This window comes from Phyllosticta citriasiana (genome assembly GCF_038021145.1).
Source record: "Phyllosticta citriasiana strain CBS 120426 chromosome Unknown IWZ02scaffold_1, whole genome shotgun sequence".
Classification (NCBI taxonomy): domain Eukaryota; kingdom Fungi; phylum Ascomycota; class Dothideomycetes; order Botryosphaeriales; family Phyllostictaceae; genus Phyllosticta; species Phyllosticta citriasiana.
Window position 1 is genome coordinate 431,938 of NW_027117278.1, and position 18,583 is coordinate 450,520.

The window sequence follows — 18,583 nt, forward strand, 5'->3', positions numbered from 1 at the left end:
GGACTTCGACAAGATTCTTTTGTAATCTATAAATCGTTGCTCAACGAAATATTCCGCCGTCACATTTCGCCACATACATCAAGTATCGTGCAATGCTTTACAACAAGCTTCTCGTTTTTCAAGCTCAGCTCCCGGTCTTAAGCATCTTTCTAGCCTCCATTTTGCCTTGTTGATCATTTTGAGTCCTCTAATCAAATTTAAACTACTCGATTAGCCTGCTACATCAATGGCCTAACTATAATTTAGAAAAGAAGAGGACTATATAGATTAAAGCAGAATCCTCTTAGGCCGGTGTTTACCGTTAATAACTTTCATATAAAAACAAGAGCAGGACCGGATAATGACATGAGATTATATTACTTTTAGCCTTCTTACTAGCCCTAGCTAATAAAGTAGCCAAGATTCTCTTACTACACTAGTTACTAAGGCATAACCTCTTATAGTTATGTACATTTAATGTTAGCGATAGTCGGAAGTAAGGGTAGAAAAGCTAAATGGACATCTTTTAAGCCATTATTCCCGTCTTCCTAGAAACCTATGAGAAGCTAGTTACCTATAGTAGTTAGCTAGTATTAGAAAAACTCATTCTTTTAGGGAACTAGGGTATAAACTTTAACATACATCATCGCACCTTAGATTAATGCGACTCCTAGCTCAGCTGCCGAGAGCATCAACTTCAGCTCAGGTTCGTACAGACAACGTCCTCGAAGGCAGCGATGAGGGTCAAGATGCCGAATATTAGAATGGATGCAATGATGGAAGGGCTGAATTGTGCACAACTTAAACACGTCTTTGCCCAAAATCATTGAATAGAAAGCGACTCACTGACGCGCGGAGATGAACGTGACAGCAGAATTTTTACGCACCTGAAATCGAAGATACCGTAGTGGCGTTACCACTAAAAATGTCTTGGTATTTTGCCAAATGCTATAGCAGAGCCTCTAGGTCTATATTACCTGCGCCTTCTTAGCTTAGGACGTTTCACACAACGGTCCCCCACTATCCTGGACTTTACATTCATATCTTAAGCAATAAATTCATCAGGCGGATTTACATCACTCTTTGTGTGTTGATTTGGGCACTCCAAGCTGCCTATGCTGCCTTCACAGAGGCAAATCTAAAGGCTTTTCCCAATCCATTTGCATTGGAACACCCTTTCAATGGCGTCAAGGACCTCTACTGGACGGGAATGAAGACTGATCGACGCGTCTGTTTTGCGGCATCACCCAGTGGCACAATTGGATTTGTTGCGTACCTAGACGCAAGCGGAAAAGGGGTCCGTCCACGTGCAACAGGTTGACTTGCAATCTTTCAAAGCCATCGGAAAAGCCTTCACCGTACCGGATGGGGGAGAAGGTATGAGGGTCACGTTTCTGGATCTACCAAGCGCTAACAGTGAGCAGCTGGTGGTCTCGTTGTTCCGGAAGACGAAGATGACTTCGCTCTCTTAACAAACGAAGCTCTGTCTCCAGATACTGCCGACGCCCCCAAGGATGGCACTCCTATTCCTGTCTTGTACAGAGTAGAAGGGGGCAAGCTCTCCTGGAAAACATACCTCGCAGCCCCTGGTATCCACCCGGAAGAAGGTCTGGGACAGGCCTTGGACATGAATGGGGATTTGACTTGGTCTCCTGTGAAGAAGCTCTTCGCTGCATAGTAAGATCGCATTGGCGCCGCCACATGAGTAGATTCTGACCGTAGCAGCTTCGTCATAAGTTATTACACTGGCAAGCAGGCCGGCCACTTCGCAGACTCAATCCAATACGTTGACCCGCAAGGCAAGATCAAAATCATCGAAGGCGCTACTAGCGGAGGCGGCTGCAGCCACAATACGGGGATTGCCTTTGCTTCGGCCGACGACGCACCGTATTGCTCGGCCTGTTCAGAGGACCAACAGGGTGGTGTCTGGCTCAATACCAAGACCCAGCAAGCCGGGCCTCCGTCTCCCCTCCTTTCTAAGGAGCCTTTCATCAGTGGCATGAGTGGCGAGCCTTTTAACGGAATGGGTGGCTCATAGAGGGTCCTTGGCCGTCTCGCCGATACGCAACAGTACGCCATTACCTGGCTCACGCGCAACACCCAGTTGCCTAAAAGTGAGAGCGGCGGCGAGACAGAGCCTGGAAACCCGTCGCCGAGTAAGAAGCAGCCTACTACTAAAACGAGTACCGAGACGAATATTGATCCAAATGCTGTGAATCCTAAGGGTACCCGCCTGCAGCAGACCACGGATCAGCAAACGGAGAAGAATACTGCAAGGCTCCGCTTCGTTAGGCGTCAGACAACGAAGAAGACGATCAAAAACCCAAAAGTGCCTCCCGAAACCCCGCAAGGGACCACCGAAACACCGCAAAAGACTGCCCATACCACCTATACTACTGGTGGTGAAGGCGGAGGTGTTGCACCGCAAGAGTTGACCGAGACCACCCACACTACTGGTGGTGGAGGTACAGGAGGTGGCAATGCAGGTGGGGAAGGCGGAGAAGGTGGTGTTGCTCCACCACGCAACATCGCCATTGCCATCCTCAAAGACAAATACACTGTTGCCACCAAGAACATCATCTCTAAAGGTCCAGCCGACCATTTCAACGTCCACGTTCAGGCGTTTGATTCAGAAACCATTCTCTCGACGTACGAGGAGATTACAGGCCCAAAGTGCGTCAAGGCCGCCGGGTGTATGGGCACCTTTGCTGGAACATACTTTGCCCAAGTCGACACGACGGCCAAGGTTGTTGGCAAGCCGTTCAAGAGCACTGAGATCACTGTCGGCGGCGACCTCGTCTTGCTGCCCTCGGGCTCGATTTGCTTCCCGTACGTTGATATGAAGTGGGACTATTCGACCAAGTACGACAAGAGCGGCATGGACCAGCAGACCATCCTCGCCGACAGCAAGACGACAGAGGTCAAGGACAATCCGGCAACTAAAACTCAAACCGGTGGTACCACCCGGTTCGGCCGTCTCTTCCGTCGTCAATTAATCCCCACCAACGAGAAGACGCCCGAAACTCACAACAACGGCCCTCCGCCTCAAAAAGCGGGTGGCCAGGGCGGCGGAGGTGTCAGGCTTCAGAGTTTCGATGAAAACGGCACTCCGCCCTTGAACGGCGGCGGTAAAGGCAGCGGGAAGGGCGGCGGAGGTGTCCAGCTTCAGAAAATTGATGTAAGCGGCACTCCAGGGACTCAACAGCTCAGCTTTGCGTGCGTCAGTTCGCCAAACGAAGCAGGTGGTACAACAAACGCAGACACCAATCCCAAGACGGAGATGTCGCCAGACGTCAAGATCGAGGGCGCCGGGAACCAGGGCAACGTCAAGAAGCCTGCGAATGCGGAGTTGTTGGACACTGAGAACCAAGAGACGCCGCAGGACACGACGACCACTCGTATGTTCGCTCCTCTTCCTTTCTCTCAATGCCTCACCTTTCCTTGCTACTGGAGTGATGATACTGACGTTGCACAGACAACAACGCGCTGCACAAACGCCGCCTGAGCCGCTTTTTGGGCAAGTTTTCGTAGTCGAGGCGATGATGCGTTCGGTAACTGGCATGTTGAGATTGAAAGGACTTGTATTAGTACAAATTTCATTGAAGACAAGTCGACGGCCTTTGTAGCGACAAATATATTGGGGTTTCTGTTGTCACTTGGCCTGCTCACTGAATTGCACATGACAGCATCTCTGTCCGTGACTGAGACATTCGATTCTTGCCAGTCCAGCAAGATTATGCCGAAGAGGAAACTGGGCATGCGTTGAGCGAGATGGCGGAGTTACAGAGGTGGTAGAGAAAGCATACTCGCCACTGGTCATCTCGCCATGGCGTCTTCGCAATCGCAAAGGCCCGTCGATGCCGAGGCAAAGCCGCAAAAGGCGCATATCATGCTGGAACCCAACGCTCGAATTCTTTCCCCCGGACGAACAATTGATTCGGGAGAAAGCAGAGCAGAGATCAACGACTGGAAACAGGGCACCAGCTTTACAGATGAAGAAACTGAGAGATTGATGGAGCCATACAGCAGCCACGAGCGAAAAGTGTCTGCCCTGGTGTGGGTGGGGCAGACTGGGTGGACAGCGCGCGCGGGGTCGAGGACTGACATCATAAGCTCTCCACCCTCCACCGTCCCGAGCTCCCCGGGCGTCCACCCAGGTCCATCCCGTTCAGGTCCTCTCCACACTGCACGAGCCAACGGTGACGAGCGAGCGAGCAACCAACCAACCAGCCAGCCAGCCAGCCAGCCAGCCAGCAGCAATCTCTCCCAGGAACGAAACCGAAGCATCCGGCGTTGCCACTGGCGAACTTGTTCACTTGTCAGCAGCTTCATCATCATCATCATCATCATAACAGCGACAGAAAAGCGCAGAACGATCCGACGGAGAGAAAAAAGAGCTAGGCATGGACCGAGGAGACGAACGGGTAGCGCCGACGGGAGGAGGGCTTTCCAGTGCCTTGTTCATTGAGTTGTTTGAGGTGCTGTCATCGGAGCTGGCTGGTTCTCTCTATCCCTGGTTCCTTCCCACCACTCCTGATTTGATCTCATCTACAACTCCTCTCTCTTCCCACCTCTCTCCTGTCAATCACCCTCACTTCCCACGTCGTCGAATCCTTCCAGTCTAGTCCAGTCCAGTCCAATTGATATCTTGTTCCAACCTTCTTGGCTCGCAAAATCCAAAAAGGAATACAACCGAACCAATGCCTCCGCCCACCCCGCGCATCTTCATCGTGAGGCACGGCGAAACCGAATGGAGTCTCAACGGGCGGCACACGGGCTCGACGGAGCTGCCGCTGACGGCGAATGGCGAGAAGCGCGTGCGAGCGACGGGGCGCGCGCTCGTGGGCGATGACCGACTGATTGTGCCCAAGAATCTGGCGCACATGTGAGTTTTACATCAAACCAAGGGGGTTTACAGAAGGGGGAAAAAAAAAAGGGGGGGGGGTGATATGGAGGTGTGATGTGCCGAACATATTAATACTGACAACACGATGCACAGCTACGTCTCCCCCCGCCACCGCGCTCAACGCACCTTCGAGCTGCTCAACTTCAACTGCGGCGCGCCGCTGCCGTGGTCCCCGCATCTACCCTCGTCCAACGCCCCCAACCCCTCCTCCTCCTCCACCACCGAACACAACGACGATTATGACCCTCCTCGCGAAACCAACGCCCACATCACCGTCACACCGCTCATCCGCGAATGGGACTACGGCGACTACGAAGGTCTCACATCGGCTCAGATCCGCGACCAGCGCGCCGCCGCCGGCCAGGCACCCTGGGACATTTGGCGCGATGGGTGTCCCGGGGGCGAGAGCCCCGAGGCGATTACGACGCGATTGGATGAGTTGATCGACGAGATTCGGGGAAGGTGGCATGCGCCGTTTTTGTCGGGGGGCGAGGAGGGTGGGAAAGGCGAGGGGGAGGGGAAAGTGGGAAGGGGCGATGTGCTCATCGTGGCGCATGGACACGTTTTGCGCGCTTTTGCGGCGCGCTGGGTTGGTCGCCAGGTGTATGAGAACCCGGCGCTTATTTTGGAGGCGGGGGGTGTGGGGACTTTGAGGTGAGTTTGATGCCATCATTCTCCTTGTTCCGGCAGGAAAGTGTGGAGCGAGGGAGCGAGGTTTGACGTTGGTGATTTTGTTGCTGATGATGCCGTCCTCGCTGTAGCTACGAACACCACTCCCTCGACGAACCGGCCATCTTGCTAGGCGGCGCTTTTGTCGTCGAGCCCGAGCCTGAGAAGTAAACAGCAAACCACTCCATCTTCCTTCATTCCTTTCCGTCTATACCTCCCCTTTTAATCGTGCGTCGATGGGGGCGCGAAAGGAGAAGAGAAGAGGAATGTAAGAGAGGGAAAGAGAGATGAATTACGCCTAGAGCATGATGTTAATAAAGCAATCTTGTCATTACCTACCTATAAGACTATACATACACCAACTTAATCAACCACTACCACCACCGACATACGTATCCCCCTTCTCCTCCCCTCCTCGCTCTCCCAGCCAGCTAGACTTCCATCCTTGGCGCCGCGCCGCGCCGAGCCGCATGTCCCGCCCGCAATACGAGCGATCAGCACTTGCGCAAGACATCCAAAAGAGGGGATGTATGCATGCATGCAGAGGAATGGGAGAAAGGAGGGAAAGAAGGGGCGGGTGGTAGCAAAGAGAAGGAGAAAGAGAGCGTGTATGTAAGAGGGATGGACGAATAACAGGTAATTCATGTTTATACATGCATATATTACTTGCTCATTTAGCCAGCTACTACTTACTACTAACTTACTCACAAGCTAGCTAGCTCAAAAAGATTAAATTTACTACATGCACGAAAAGGGAAAGTGAAAGGTTGCAAAACATTCCATGTGATCCTATTGTTCTCCTGCCAGTCACCAGGTGTCCCATAGGACAACGACAATGTAAGGGAAGCGGCCAGGCCGGCAGTCAGTGCTGAACCGAGAGAGGGAGAGAGAGAGAGAGAGAGAGAGAGAGAGAGGACGACGGGGAAGGACTGGGGTATTCATATGTGCAAGTGTGTGATGTTGTATATCGCAGAGAAAAAGGGAGTTTGATGCAGCTTGCAGGCAACGCCGGGTTGACATTATGTATTTCCGGAGTATGACTAAAGGGGAGCTGTGAAAAAAGGGGGGAAAAAGTGAAAAATGAGGTGGGTGTCGTGTGAGGAGGTGCACCACGAGGGCCTAACCAAACAACGCAACTGCAACGGTGGCAGTGAATACAAGCAAGCAAAGAAAAAGAAAAAATCAAAAGGGAAAAAAGCATCTCCCTCTTCTCCTCTTCTTCCGCAAGCGCCATAGCCATCGCCATCGCCACACTATGCTATTAACCACCAGGCGCCCCCAACAATCCCACCCAGAATGATAATGGTAAGGAACGAAGCGCCGGCCCTGTCGCCGCCGGTAATCGTTTCGATGGACGTTGGGTCCTTGGCGCTGTTGGAGCCGGCGTTGGGGTCGCCCTTGGACGTGCCGCCCGTCGAGTTGGTGACGGGGCCAGACACCTTGGCGATGAGCGCCGTGCCAAACACTTCGAGGGCCGCCATTTGCTCGCCGACGCCCGTGCTGCCGTCAAAGGAGCCCGTCGTCCAGCGGAGACCGCACTGGTTTCCATCGTCGCCGCCGGTGCAAGTCTTGACAGCCGCCTCGCGGGAGGCTTTCAGGATGGGCTCGAGCTTGGGCGTGGTCCAAGGGGCGACCTTGGTCGTGTAGGCCATCCAGCGCGAGATGTAGGCCTTGAAGGAGCGCTGGTCGACATTGCATTTGTTGTTGGGCTCGCATGCTACTTCAGACAGGATGTTTTTGCCTTCGGGAGTAAAGACGCTGCAGCCAGCAATGATGCCATCGACGCGCTCTCGCCAGATGTTGTTCGTGTCACCCTTTTCGGCAGTCTGTCACAGTGTCAGCTCTTGGACGTTTTGAAACGCCAACGACAAGTGTTTCTTACCACGTTCCACATGGCGGCAGCACCCGCCAACATGACACCGGCATTGTATGTCCACTGAATGTGGTTAATGCCGGAGCAGTTGGTCGTGTCGTCGGTTCCGTCGAAAAAGTGGTAGTCGTCGCTCATCAGCCCAATAGCGTGCGTCCAGTCCCAAGACTTGGCGGCCCACTCTCCATAGGTCGTGTTTCCCGTATACTTTTCGAGGCGGGCAGCAATGTTGAAAAAGCAGCCAGTCGAGATGGTGTTTTTGTAATTGTATCCGTTGTTGAAGGTGAAAATCTGCCACTTGAGACCACCTCCGCAAGTCGCCATGTCCCAACGCGCGACCTGGGTGTTGAAGACAGCCTGGGCGAGGGCGAGCCAAGACGGTTGACCCGACGGCGGATCGGGGTACTTGTTTTCTGCGGCGGCCAGGGCGGCAATGCCCCAAAAGGCCTGATCATCATTGCCCAGCGTCTTTGTCTGGTTGGGTGGCATAAAGTCATTGTCGGGACCGACCTGGTGCATCATGCCTTGCACGGTAATATCGTTGAACTGGTCGTCTTCGGTGTAGAGGAAATAGTCAATCAGAGCGCCAAACATGGCTCCGGCCTCCCACCAGTAGTATGGACTTGGCAGGTTACCGGGCACATCTCCTGGTCTGTAACCCGTGTAATATTTGGTCATGCCTTTGGCGGCCGTCTGCATGCCCTGTTTGATCGAGGCTGAAAATGGTCAGTCGAATGTGACGAAGAAGAACATGAGGGGCCATACTGTCATCTTGCCAGTTGATGGTGATTGCAGCATTGACGGTCGAGGCGCCGATCAGCGCGGACCCAGCGAGTGTGGACAGCTTCATAGCAGTGTTTATGTAACGTCTTCGCGACGATCAATTCCGGACGACCAATATGGCGAGCAAGGAGGGACTGCGCACGTCGGCGCAGCAAGATAGGAAAAATTGGCTAGCGCGCAGGATAACGGGAGGATGATGGCGGTAGGAGTCGAGGGTCGAGTGGGCTGGGCTGGGTGGGTGGGGATGGCGGGTGCGCAAATCCGGGGGTGACGCGCGGGCCGGGTAGGCTGACGGGCCTAGGTAGTTGGGTCGTGTGGAGAAGCGGTGGTGGTGATGATGACAGCGGGACAAACGGCGAAGTGGTAACGAGTGTTTGCGAGGTGTTTCTGACGGCGTTGATGGAGAGAAGTACAGGTAGCAAGGCGGGCAGGGGCTAGGAGGTTGCAGACTCAGGCTCAGTCTGCTCGCAGTTGCTTGGGGTGCCTTGGCGGGCTGGGCAGCGAGGATTGCATGCCATGAGTGTCGTGTCGTGTCGGGTCGTGTCGTGTCGGGTCGCGTCGTGTCGCATCTGTGGCTTTTTGCGTCTCTGCCGCCGTCGCATTTATTGCCGGCGCGTCATGCTCTGCTGCTGTGCCGTTGGACGTTGACCTGACATTTTTCTACATACGTCTCCGTTCCTGTGGCGTGCATTGCCCAAAATGGGTGGTGCAGGTCTTTCATCCGTCCTCCGTCCTCCGTCCTCCGTCCTCCGTCCTCCGGTTCTCCGGTCCAAGCCAATGGCAGTCACGTGTCGACTGCTCGGCCTCACCAGATCCCTCTCCACTCTCAGCAAGGTCTTGTCGCTGAGTCAGCCATTCACTTTCTGCCACCGCCATTCCGTTGCCACCCGCTGGCTGGTGGTGGTGGTGGTGGTGGTGGCTGTAATCCAGTTGGACCGGAATGAACGAATAAACCACAACGCCTGCTCCTCACTCTCTTCGCCCTTGAAACTCTATCCTCCCGCTCCTAGCCCGCGCCCCTTTCATCTGCTCAATCACATACATAATTCTGCCCTCGACCGCCCTTTTGCATCGCTGCGACCGACTCCGCGACAAAACACGAGACGCTGTTCGCACGGCCTTTCAGCCTGCCGTCCGCTCAGCCTCTCTCCTAGCCCCAAAGCCAGACCAAGCCATTAGGTCACATCACTTCTGCCGACCGCCAGCCCTCCACCCTTCCATTCTCCTCCGTCTTCCACACCACAACCACCACACAAGAGATACCCCGTCCCAACGACGACACAACTACAACTCCATCTCCGCTTAATCCGACGAACTCAAAATGGCCGACCGCGAACCGCCCTACGACCCCTACATTCCCACCGACGGCAACGCCGCCAACAACAGCAACAACAACAACAACGCTCAAAATGGCGGCAACCACCGCACCGCTGCTCTGCAGGCTGTAGGTCTTCCTCGTCCATTCTGCGCTTTCGCGCCGCCCTCGCTCGTCCCAGGACCGCGGCAGCGAGCAGCTTGATCCGAAATATCGGTGCAGCCTAAGAGCCCGTATCCACAGCTCGCTCGACTCCTTGCAATGCGTCTGCTAAGTCGGTTTCGCCGGCAGCAGCCATTCTTTCGCCAAATATGGCTGTGCATCGCGAAGCGCCCGCCTCCGAACCCGACGGCCTCCTCTGACCAACGGTTCTGCCTAGATTTGCTACTCGCTGCCGCCCTGGACAGCAACAACGCGTCGCACAAGGAACCGCGTGCTAATGACTGTTACAGGAAATCGACAGCACCGTCGGCATCATGCGCGACAACATCAACAAGGTGTCTGAGCGCGGTGCCAGGCTAGACTCGCTCCAGGACAAGACCGACAACCTCGCTGTGTCTGCCCAAGGATTCCGCCGCGGTGCCAACCGTGTGCGCAAGCAAATGTGGTGGAAGGACATGAAGATGCGCATGTGCCTGGTCATTGGCATTATTCTTCTGCTCGTCATCATCATCGTTCCTTCTGGTAAGTGAGCCGGCGACGCTTCTCGAACCCGCTGCTGACTGTGCCGCAGTCGTTGCTACGAATAAGAAATAGGTCACGAAACGACGACAGACACGGAAACACGGATACGCTACCCCCTCGGTTCATCGGAAGAAGGCATGTGTGATGACGGACGGAATGAGCTCTTCGAGGCACTCACCCACCTCGACGAGTGTAGTCTTACGTATTTGGCGAATATGGAGCGAATGGGTTCTTTTTTGCTGCATGCAGTTCTGACTTATAATAATTGATGGCTCTCTCTCTATGTGTCTTGTAGGATGGTGGGAGCTGGTCCTCTGGCAGTGACCATGGCAGCAACAAGATGCACACAAACATGGGCCCCAACAGCGTGATGGATGACGTCGTCGACCGATGCCGCAACGATTGGCTGTTAGACGACTATACGAAACTCCCATTACACGACCAAAATGTAGCCCGACTGCGCAAATGAGTAGCCAGTCCTATATCGGAGCCCGAGCGCCTTTGAGCGCAGCAGCGGAGATACAGTCCCGGGCAAATTTGGACCAAAAACCGGCCAGGGAAAGCGAGATCCTTCGTCTTAAGACCGAGCACTAGTTGCAGGTTTCAGCAAGCAGCGTGTGCCGAGAGATGGGGAGCATGTCGACAGGACATGCCAATGTGGGGAGCTACCTAGCCCGATAACGCTGTGACGAGCATCGTAAAAACCCACCCGCGTGAAAAAACGTCGAATCATAAGTCCAACTCATTCCCCCGTGTCCTCTTCCTCCTCTCCCTCCTGCGCCCGCGCAATTCTCGTCCCTGCTTGTCCTCTCCCAGTCGATGCTCCTCTGGGCTGCTGGCAAGCCTCGCATTCTCCCCGGAGAGAGATAATTGTCGTTTGACCGCAGGGTTCGTACGGCGTCTCGGGCGCTCTCAACTCTTCCACGTCAGATCTGATAAAGTCTAGCTCTCAGGAACAACCCCAGTCATCCGAGAGGCACAGCTTCGACAACACCCATACTTTCCTCTCCACTCAAAATGCTGTCCCTCCGCTCGCGCGCAGCCGCCGCTGCGTCCCGCGCCTCACGCAGAGGCACGTCCTCTTCGCTGCGCGCCGCCCCAGTGGCCCTACAGTCATGCGCCGTCCGCCGCTACACCACCTCGAATGAGGGTCGCCAGGAAGGCGCTCGCACCGCAATCATGAAAATTCTCAAGGACGTGGGGTCTAAGAGGGAGATTCAGCAATACCTGGCACAATTCACCTCGGTTCAGTCGCAGCAGTTTGCCGTCATCAAGGTCGGTGGCGCCATTCTGACCGACCACTTGGATGCTCTCTGCACTGCTCTGCGCAACCTGACCACCATGGGCCTGTACCCGGTCATTGTGCACGGTGCTGGTCCGCAGCTGAACAAAATCATTGAGGATGCAGGTGTCGAGCCTCAATTCGAGGAGGGCATTCGTGTGACGGACCCCAAGACTTTGGGAATCGCTCGCAAGCTGTTCCTTGAGGAAAACATGAAGCTGGTTTCGGCTCTATGGGCCGAGGGTGTGCGCGCTCGCCCCATTACTGCCGGTGTCCTGACCGCAGACTACCTGGACAAGGAAAAGTGGCAGCTCGTGGGCCAAATCACCGCTGTCAACAAGAAGCCCATTGAGGCTGCCATTGAGGCCAAGGAGCTCCCCATTCTCACCTCCATGGCTGAGACGGAAGAGGGCCAGGTCCTCAACGTCAATGCCGACGTTGCTGCCGGTGAGCTCGCTCGTGCTCTTGAGCCCCTGAAGATTGTCTACCTCTCGGAGAAGGGTGGCCTGTGGAACGCCAACACCAACGAGATGATTTCCACCATCAACTTGGACGAGGAGTATGACCAGCTCATGGCCCAGCCCTGGGTCAAGCACGGCACCAGGTTGAAGATTAAGGAGATGAAGTCTCTGCTTGATGACCTGCCCAAGTCGTCGAGCGTTGCCATCATCCACCCCTCTTACCTCGAGAAGGAGCTCTTTACCGACTCGGGCGCAGGTACTCTGATCAGGCGCGGTGACAAGGTCAAGACGGCCGAGAAGATTTCCGACTTTGAGGACCTGGAGAAGCTCAAGGAGGTCCTCATCAGGGACCGCAAGGGTCTCGACGCCGAGGCCGTCGTTGAGCGCTACGTTAAGAGCCTGTCCCAGCGCCCCTTCAAGGCGTACTTTGACGACAAGATGGAGGCTCTGGCCATTGTCCTGCCCCCCGATGAGAAGTCCAAGACTGCCCACCTCGCCACCTTTACCATTACCAAGCAGGGCTGGTTGACCAACCTGGCCGGCAACATCTTTGCTCGTCTGCAAAAGGAGTTTCCCAGAATCATGTGGACCGTCGACACGCACGACGAGAACTTGACCTGGTTTGCTGAGCGTGCCGATGGCTCGCTGCGCCACGGCGAGGAGATTCTCTTCTGGCACGGCATCACCGACTTGGACGAGGTCCGTCAGCTGATGCTCGAGTTCAAGCAGCACGGCCGCTCCATGTTTGGTGACATCAACCTCGAATCCCAGCTGCACCGCGCCGCCCAGTATGCTCAGAGCCTGAGGCAAGGCGCTTCCCAGCAACAGACCCGTGCCTACTCCACTACCCGTACCTTGTCCCAAAACTCCTCCCCCTTGACTTCTCGCAGGGTTCCCATCATCCGCCAGACCCCCAACTCCCGGGGCTACGCCACTGGCACCAACCCCAACCCTCCATATGGCATCAAGTTCAAGAGCAAGGACTGGCCCTCCAAGGTTGCCCTCATCGGCGCTCGTGGATACACTGGCCAGGCTTTAATTGACCTGATCAACAACCATCCCCACATGGACCTGCGCCACGTCTCGTCGCGTGAGCTCGCTGGCAAGAAGCTCCAGGGCTACACTAAGCGCGACATTACCTACGAGAACCTCTCTCCCGACGACGTCCGCCGCATGGCCGAGGAGGGCTCCATCGACTGCTGGGTCATGGCTCTGCCCAACGGCGTCTGTAAGCCGTTCGTCGACGCCGTCGACTCTGCCGGCAAGCCCGAGACGGTCATTGTCGATCTTTCTGCCGACTACCGCTTCGACTCGAACTGGACGTACGGACTGCCGGAGCTGGTGGACCGGTCCAAGATTGCCAACGCGACGCGCATCGCCAACCCGGGGTGCTACGCGACGGCAGCGCAGGTGGGCATCGCGCCGCTCAAGGAGTACCTGGGCGCGACGCCGACCGTGTTTGGCGTGTCTGGATACTCGGGTGCGGGCACTAAGCCGAGCCCCAAGAACGACGTCAACAACCTGACCAACAACCTAATCCCCTACAGCCTGACGGACCACATCCACGAGCGCGAGGTCTCGACGCAGCTGGGCACCGAGGTCGCCTTTATCCCGCACGTGGCCGTGTGGTTCCAGGGCATTCACGTAAGTTCTTTTATCAGTCGTCATCTCACCCATTTGAACCCTAATCCGCCATAACACATCCCACATTGTTTAAACAAGCTCTCGCTCCCCATCCATCCATTCACTCACCTCTTTGCCACTCTCTCCGTTACATTCACTAAATCTTTTCCTAATAGCAAACCATCTCCATCCCCCTCAACCAAACGCTCGCCGCACGCGACGTGAGACAAATCTATCAAGACAGGTACGCGGGCGAAAAACTGATCAAGGTCGTCGGCGAGTCGCCAGTCGTCAAGAACATTGCCGGCAAGCACGGCGTCGAGGTCGGCGGGTTCGCTGTGCACTCGTCGGGCAAGCGCGTCGTCGTCAACGCCACGATCGACAACCTGCTCAAGGGCGCTGCTACCCAGTGTCTGCAGAACATGAACTTGGCCCTAGGCTATGGCGAGTATGATGGTATTCCGCTCGAGTAAGGAGGGGAGGCGAAAAAAGGAGTGGACGGGTTGGGGTTTTCTTACTGAGGCCGTCTTGAGTCTTGTCGAGCGAAAATAGCGTGCTTGCGTGCGTGTGCGCAGAGGGAGCAGCTGTGCGTCGAGCGTTGTGGCATGGCTAGCAGGTGGTTGTGAACTTTGGCCACTTTTTCTCCTTTCGGGGCCTTTCAAGCTCGCATCTGATCGATCGAGCTGCCTGAAAGTTTTCTTCTATTTGCTTGCGCAAAAAGAGGTGGATGCTCGTGCTCTTTTCTTTCCTTGTCTTCTCCCTTTCTTCCCTTATTGTTTCAGTTGCTTGCTCCTATGGCTGACCTATTGTCGGCTCATCTATCTACATCTACATCTACATCTACTACAGGACTATCTTCAACAACGACCACCATCATAAAAAAGCAAGACTCCTTTTACTTATTTACTGCCTGCATTTCGTCTGTGGACCCTGTTTAACATGTCATGCGCTGTGTGAGGTGCTGTAGGCTGTGAATTGAGTGATGTACAGGACGAGGTGTGAAAATAGGCCGAAGAGAACACACAGATAGGCAGAAAGCTGCCGATTTGCATACGGGCAGGCAAAGCCAAGCAGTGCAGTAAGTGAAAGAGAGAGAGAGAGGGGGGCAGAGGCAGAGGCAGAGCACAAATAAATCTATATCCATCCACCCGCATCTCTAGCACAAATAAATCGAAAGATGAGATGAGCTCAGACGAGATGACATTTTTCAGCCTTACACGCATCATCATCATCGTCGTCGTCGTCGTCGTCGTCATCGTACAGAGACATGTAGACAGATAGACAAGCAGAAAGACAGGCAGGCAGGCAGGCAGGCAGACAGGCATAAAACGGAGCGGGAGGCTGGGTTGTGTGTCGCTGTCTGTCTGACCAGACCAGACTACCTTACCTACCTTACCTACCTTACCAGCCCTGCCCTGCCCTGCCCTGCTGGTGCGACGGGCGACCAACGGGCGGCGGGTACAGCCGTCCGCCAGTGCGCACTCGCTCAACCTCTGCCGCAAATCAGTGGATGAATGGATGACCGACCTTGTGGGACGAATGGACGGACGGACGAGCAGAGACGTGTTTCAGCCGTTGACCGATGCGCGCCGTGGCGACTGTCGTTGTGTTACCTGGGCGGTCTTGTTGCGCGACTGGGAGGGGAGGCTGGGGGGGGGTTTTTTTTTTTTTTCCCCCGGTGGGCGGACAGATTGGGGGCGGAGGATGTGTGGGATGTGTGGGATGGACGGGCGTTGGATGCGGCGTCTACATAGGTGATGTGTGTTGTCGTGGGTACCGTGTGTACGATGTAGGCGAGGTGGGCAAGGCAAGGCGAGGCGAGGCGATGATGGGCGAGCGCCTATGTACCCAGCCGATACATCTTGGGAGAAGACGATCAGGTAGAGGAGGAGGAGGAGGTGGTGGTGGTGGTGATGAGATGGAGGAGCTACATATGGCAGCACAGTAGCACATGTGGAGATGGGGGGGGGGGGGGGGGGGGGGGGGGGGATTTCGAGTCGACGAGCAGAAAGAAGAGAGGAGGCGGGGACGCCGTGTCCACAGCAAGCCAGCACAGACGCTATGCTATGTATGCTCTCCATCCATCCCCACCCTCTGCACTGCGTATCTGCACCGCAAGCAAGCGACGCGATGCAGCAGACGGGAAAGTGAACGAACGAGGCAGGCATCAAAGCGCCTTGTGGCGTGGCGGCGCCATAGCACTGACAACGAACGACGGGCCAAGTGGAGCTGCGCACTGTGTATCGTCGACGCCGCCACGAGGCTCAGAGGCAAAGGGTCACAGGCACAGGTGCTTCTTTTCTCGTCTGCCGTTTTGTTTTCAAGCCCATTTGCCACAGACGGACGGACGGACGGCAGACGGGAGGGCAGCGCTGCAAGGTACAGTTCCCGTACTGTATTGTATGTACAGCACCACTAACTCAAACCTGAGGCGTGCCGCATTACCGTGTGGGGTTAGACTGGGCGATCATTCGAGACATGGACCTACATACATAGGTCGTCGTGGTATGACGATGCGAACACTCAGCACCACCACCAGAGCCACATACATGTACCCTGCATGCATATATACATTCCCGTTGTTGAACCACGGACCAATGGCCATGCATATATTCCTGCCCTTCCCTATACTCACACCTGCTCCTAGTTCCTTTGCATGCAAACTGCACCTCGACAACATATTCCCCGATCGTTATTGCCACGCTCAGTCAAAAGCTCAAGCTTTCTTCCTTCGGCACTTTCTTATCTTTTTAGATTGGGACTAGTCTTGTGCCCATCTCTCCTACTGCGCGGGCCTCCGAGCTTATCACCACCCCGTATCTCCCTCTGACCACCCTCTGTCTCTTCTCTCTGCCGTCCCTCGATTCCTCCGTTCCTCACGCCCGCAACTTTCCTGCAAACGCTCCAAGAGACGAAAGACACTTTTTGACTCGCTCGGCAGAGACGGACGGTTGGCGCGCCGCCGTCATTGTCTCGTCGTCGTCGTTGACGTCTGGTCGGCTCCACATTATTTACCTTTTGCCCACCTTGGTTCCCAGGAGCCCCGACTTCCCCCAACACGCCAACGCCTACCTTACAAAAACTGCACCACCTGCTCCATCTGCGCCGATACTCTAAAAACTTTGTCGCCGACTCATCGCGTCTGCCACGTTTGTTACCTGCGTATCAAAATACACACAACCATGAACCGCTATTCGCGATACGACGAGGATGCCTACCGTCTGCCCGAAGGCATGACGCGCGTTGGCTACGATGCCGACGAGCAAAAGTACATCTTCAGAGACCGCAGCGGCAACGAGTGGGCCAGTCGCAGCGGCGAGGCCTACGGCAAGCTTGAGCGCAGTAAGTCTTGTTCATTACACTTGCTCTATTTGCGCTCTTGTCACAATCACCCGACTCTCTTGTGCCCTCCTCTACTCCACAACCTCGCGACGCACCTTCAGCTCAACTTTCTGGAGGCCGTTTGCATGCAGCCACTGGCCGGCTCGGCTGCCGTTGCTAGCTTATCGCCACTGCCGCAAAACACCATTCCCGTTGCGCTACTACTTTAGACTACTGGCTAACCAAACGCTACCTCAAAACAGTTGGTTGGGACGGTGGCCGACTCCTCAAGACGTCTCCCACCTTCAGCTCCGGCAAGGCTCCTGCCACCGACTTCTCAGAGATCCTCGGCGCCGACGACGACAAGGTACGTTGCCATGAGCGCCGCTTGTTTTTGTTGTCATTTTGCTGCTTTGGCCGCTTTGTCTCGGAGATTTTTCTTGGGCTGCTGTCGCATTCCTGTCATTTTGTCCGTCGCGTGCGCTGCCAGGGCTGCGTCTCGTCCCTTGCTTCCATTGTCTCGCCTGCTCCCCTCACTTGTCCAACATTCCCCGCCCACGGGACGACGAGCTACCTCAGATGCAACAAATGGCTGAGAAATGGTTCTCTCGTCTTGGGGACGTGGGTGGTGTTTGACACATGGATCTCACGTCATGTCATCCCTCTCCCACTTCTGCCGTCTGTCCACTCTATCATCGTATCCAGCTCGCTAACCACTCCCACGCAGGCTTCGACCGGCGACACCAAGAAGAAGCGCCGCCTCAATCCCTTCCTTCTCCTTGTAAGCGACCCTCATCGAACCACTTTTCCCCAGAATCCTTGCCCCGGCAACTCCAGCCAATCATGAACCAAGCACTTACCACGTCTTCTTCCAGTCTCCAATCCTCACCATGCGCTCCAAGATGAAGGCGCGTCGCGACTCGAATGCCTCGTCGTCAACCATGCGCAGTCCTACGTCAACAATTTCGACCGTCGACGGAGAGCGCAGTCCCACTTCGCCCAACTAGATGCCTCTCTGTACGGACCTAGCGCCACCATCTGGCTTTTCGGCATGGGATATGACATCCTCGCCAATGTTCTCGGCCGGCTCTTGCCTTGCATTGGCCTTTTGTCACGATTTACGAGTTTGGCACGATAGGTTATGGAAAATGGCGCACTCGCCGCATTGGCTCGTCCGCTGCTGCCGCCGCTGGCCAGCTTCGTTGCGTTGCATGATGCTGCGTTGCATTAGCTAGTACCAGCACAGCACCGCTGCTTTACTGCATGGTTGGGTCTGTACTTTTGCCGCTACCGCTCCGTGGCTTGCGCTCGCGATGGTCGTCCCAGGGTTGGGAGGTCGTCTTTTCTTCCTCTTCTCTCCTTACAACCTCGTTTTGTTTTCTCTACTTCTCCTTCTCTTACGATTTGATTCCGGGATATGATTTTGAACGTTGACACGGTTTGTCTGGCTGGTTGCGTGGGACGTAATCACCTCGTGCGCCACACCTCTTCTGCTTTCTCTTGCACGCCTTGATGACGTATTCTTTCCCTTATGTCCACCTTCTCTTATTCCTCTATTTCCTATGGGAATTCTACTTGTTCTTTTTTGGCTGGTTTGGTACGCTGGGACGCATCTCCATCATTGCTATCATCACTCTTTGCATGCGAGCTCTATCATTAGCTGCATTGGTCAGCTAGCTTGCGCGCATTT

The 18,583-nt window shown here is 55.1% G+C and overlaps 8 protein-coding genes across 8 annotated transcripts; 6 read left to right on the top strand and 2 right to left on the bottom strand.

Moving 5' to 3' along the window:
* Positions 1–904: 904 nt before the first annotated feature.
* Positions 905–3,645, top strand: IWZ02DRAFT_503891 (uncharacterized protein; the record flags this gene model as incomplete). Its single annotated transcript, XM_066770345.1, is given in 6 exon segments — positions 905–912; positions 976–1,276; positions 1,296–1,356; positions 1,404–1,656; positions 1,705–1,866; positions 2,020–3,645. 6 exon segments carry the CDS (start codon positions 905–907, stop codon positions 3,482–3,484), a joined length of 2,250 nt encoding a protein of 749 aa, XP_066626797.1. The 3' UTR covers positions 3,485–3,645.
* Positions 3,646–4,563, top strand: IWZ02DRAFT_5033 (uncharacterized protein). Its single transcript, XM_066770330.1, has one exon. The coding sequence runs from the start codon at positions 3,806–3,808 to the stop codon at positions 4,445–4,447; it is 642 nt and encodes a 213-aa protein (XP_066626798.1). The 5' UTR covers positions 3,646–3,805; the 3' UTR covers positions 4,448–4,563.
* Positions 4,486–5,823, top strand: IWZ02DRAFT_503901 (histidine phosphatase superfamily). Its single transcript, XM_066770346.1, has 3 exons — positions 4,486–4,864; positions 4,979–5,539; positions 5,647–5,823. Exons 1-3 carry the CDS (start codon positions 4,680–4,682, stop codon positions 5,723–5,725), a joined length of 825 nt encoding a protein of 274 aa, XP_066626799.1. The 5' UTR covers positions 4,486–4,679; the 3' UTR covers positions 5,726–5,823.
* A 685-nt stretch (positions 5,824–6,508) lies between these two features.
* On the bottom strand, positions 6,509–8,590 carry IWZ02DRAFT_5091 (mannan endo-1,6-alpha-mannosidase DCW1 precursor). The gene is made up of 3 exons (XM_066770463.1): positions 8,190–8,590; positions 7,437–8,140; positions 6,509–7,380 (listed from the first exon to the last, which is right to left on the bottom strand). Exons 1-3 carry the CDS (start codon positions 8,272–8,274, stop codon positions 6,808–6,810), a joined length of 1,362 nt encoding a protein of 453 aa, XP_066626800.1. The 5' UTR covers positions 8,275–8,590; the 3' UTR covers positions 6,509–6,807.
* A 938-nt stretch (positions 8,591–9,528) lies between these two features.
* Positions 9,529–10,278, top strand: IWZ02DRAFT_466856 (snare protein-like protein Snc2; the record flags this gene model as incomplete). The annotated part of the gene is made up of 3 exons (XM_066768523.1): positions 9,529–9,651; positions 9,975–10,206; positions 10,256–10,278. 3 exons carry the CDS (start codon positions 9,529–9,531, stop codon positions 10,276–10,278), a joined length of 378 nt encoding a protein of 125 aa, XP_066626801.1.
* A 597-nt stretch (positions 10,279–10,875) lies between these two features.
* Positions 10,876–14,258, top strand: IWZ02DRAFT_5080 (protein arg-6, mitochondrial precursor). Its single transcript, XM_066770433.1, has 3 exons — positions 10,876–11,094; positions 11,153–13,593; positions 13,749–14,258. Exons 2-3 carry the CDS (start codon positions 11,224–11,226, stop codon positions 14,043–14,045), a joined length of 2,667 nt encoding a protein of 888 aa, XP_066626802.1. The 5' UTR covers positions 10,876–11,094; positions 11,153–11,223; the 3' UTR covers positions 14,046–14,258.
* Positions 14,259–15,026, bottom strand: IWZ02DRAFT_5081 (uncharacterized protein). Its single transcript, XM_066770436.1, has one exon. It carries the CDS (start codon positions 14,895–14,897, stop codon positions 14,472–14,474), a length of 426 nt encoding a protein of 141 aa, XP_066626803.1. The 5' UTR covers positions 14,898–15,026; the 3' UTR covers positions 14,259–14,471.
* Positions 15,027–16,546: 1,520 nt separating this feature from the next.
* On the top strand, positions 16,547–17,820 carry IWZ02DRAFT_5193 (uncharacterized protein). The gene is made up of 3 exons (XM_066770735.1): positions 16,547–16,914; positions 17,157–17,260; positions 17,621–17,820. The coding sequence occupies exons 1-3, from the start codon at positions 16,755–16,757 to the stop codon at positions 17,738–17,740; spliced, it is 384 nt and encodes a 127-aa protein (XP_066626804.1). The 5' UTR covers positions 16,547–16,754; the 3' UTR covers positions 17,741–17,820.
* The last annotated feature ends 763 nt before the right edge of the window (positions 17,821–18,583 follow it).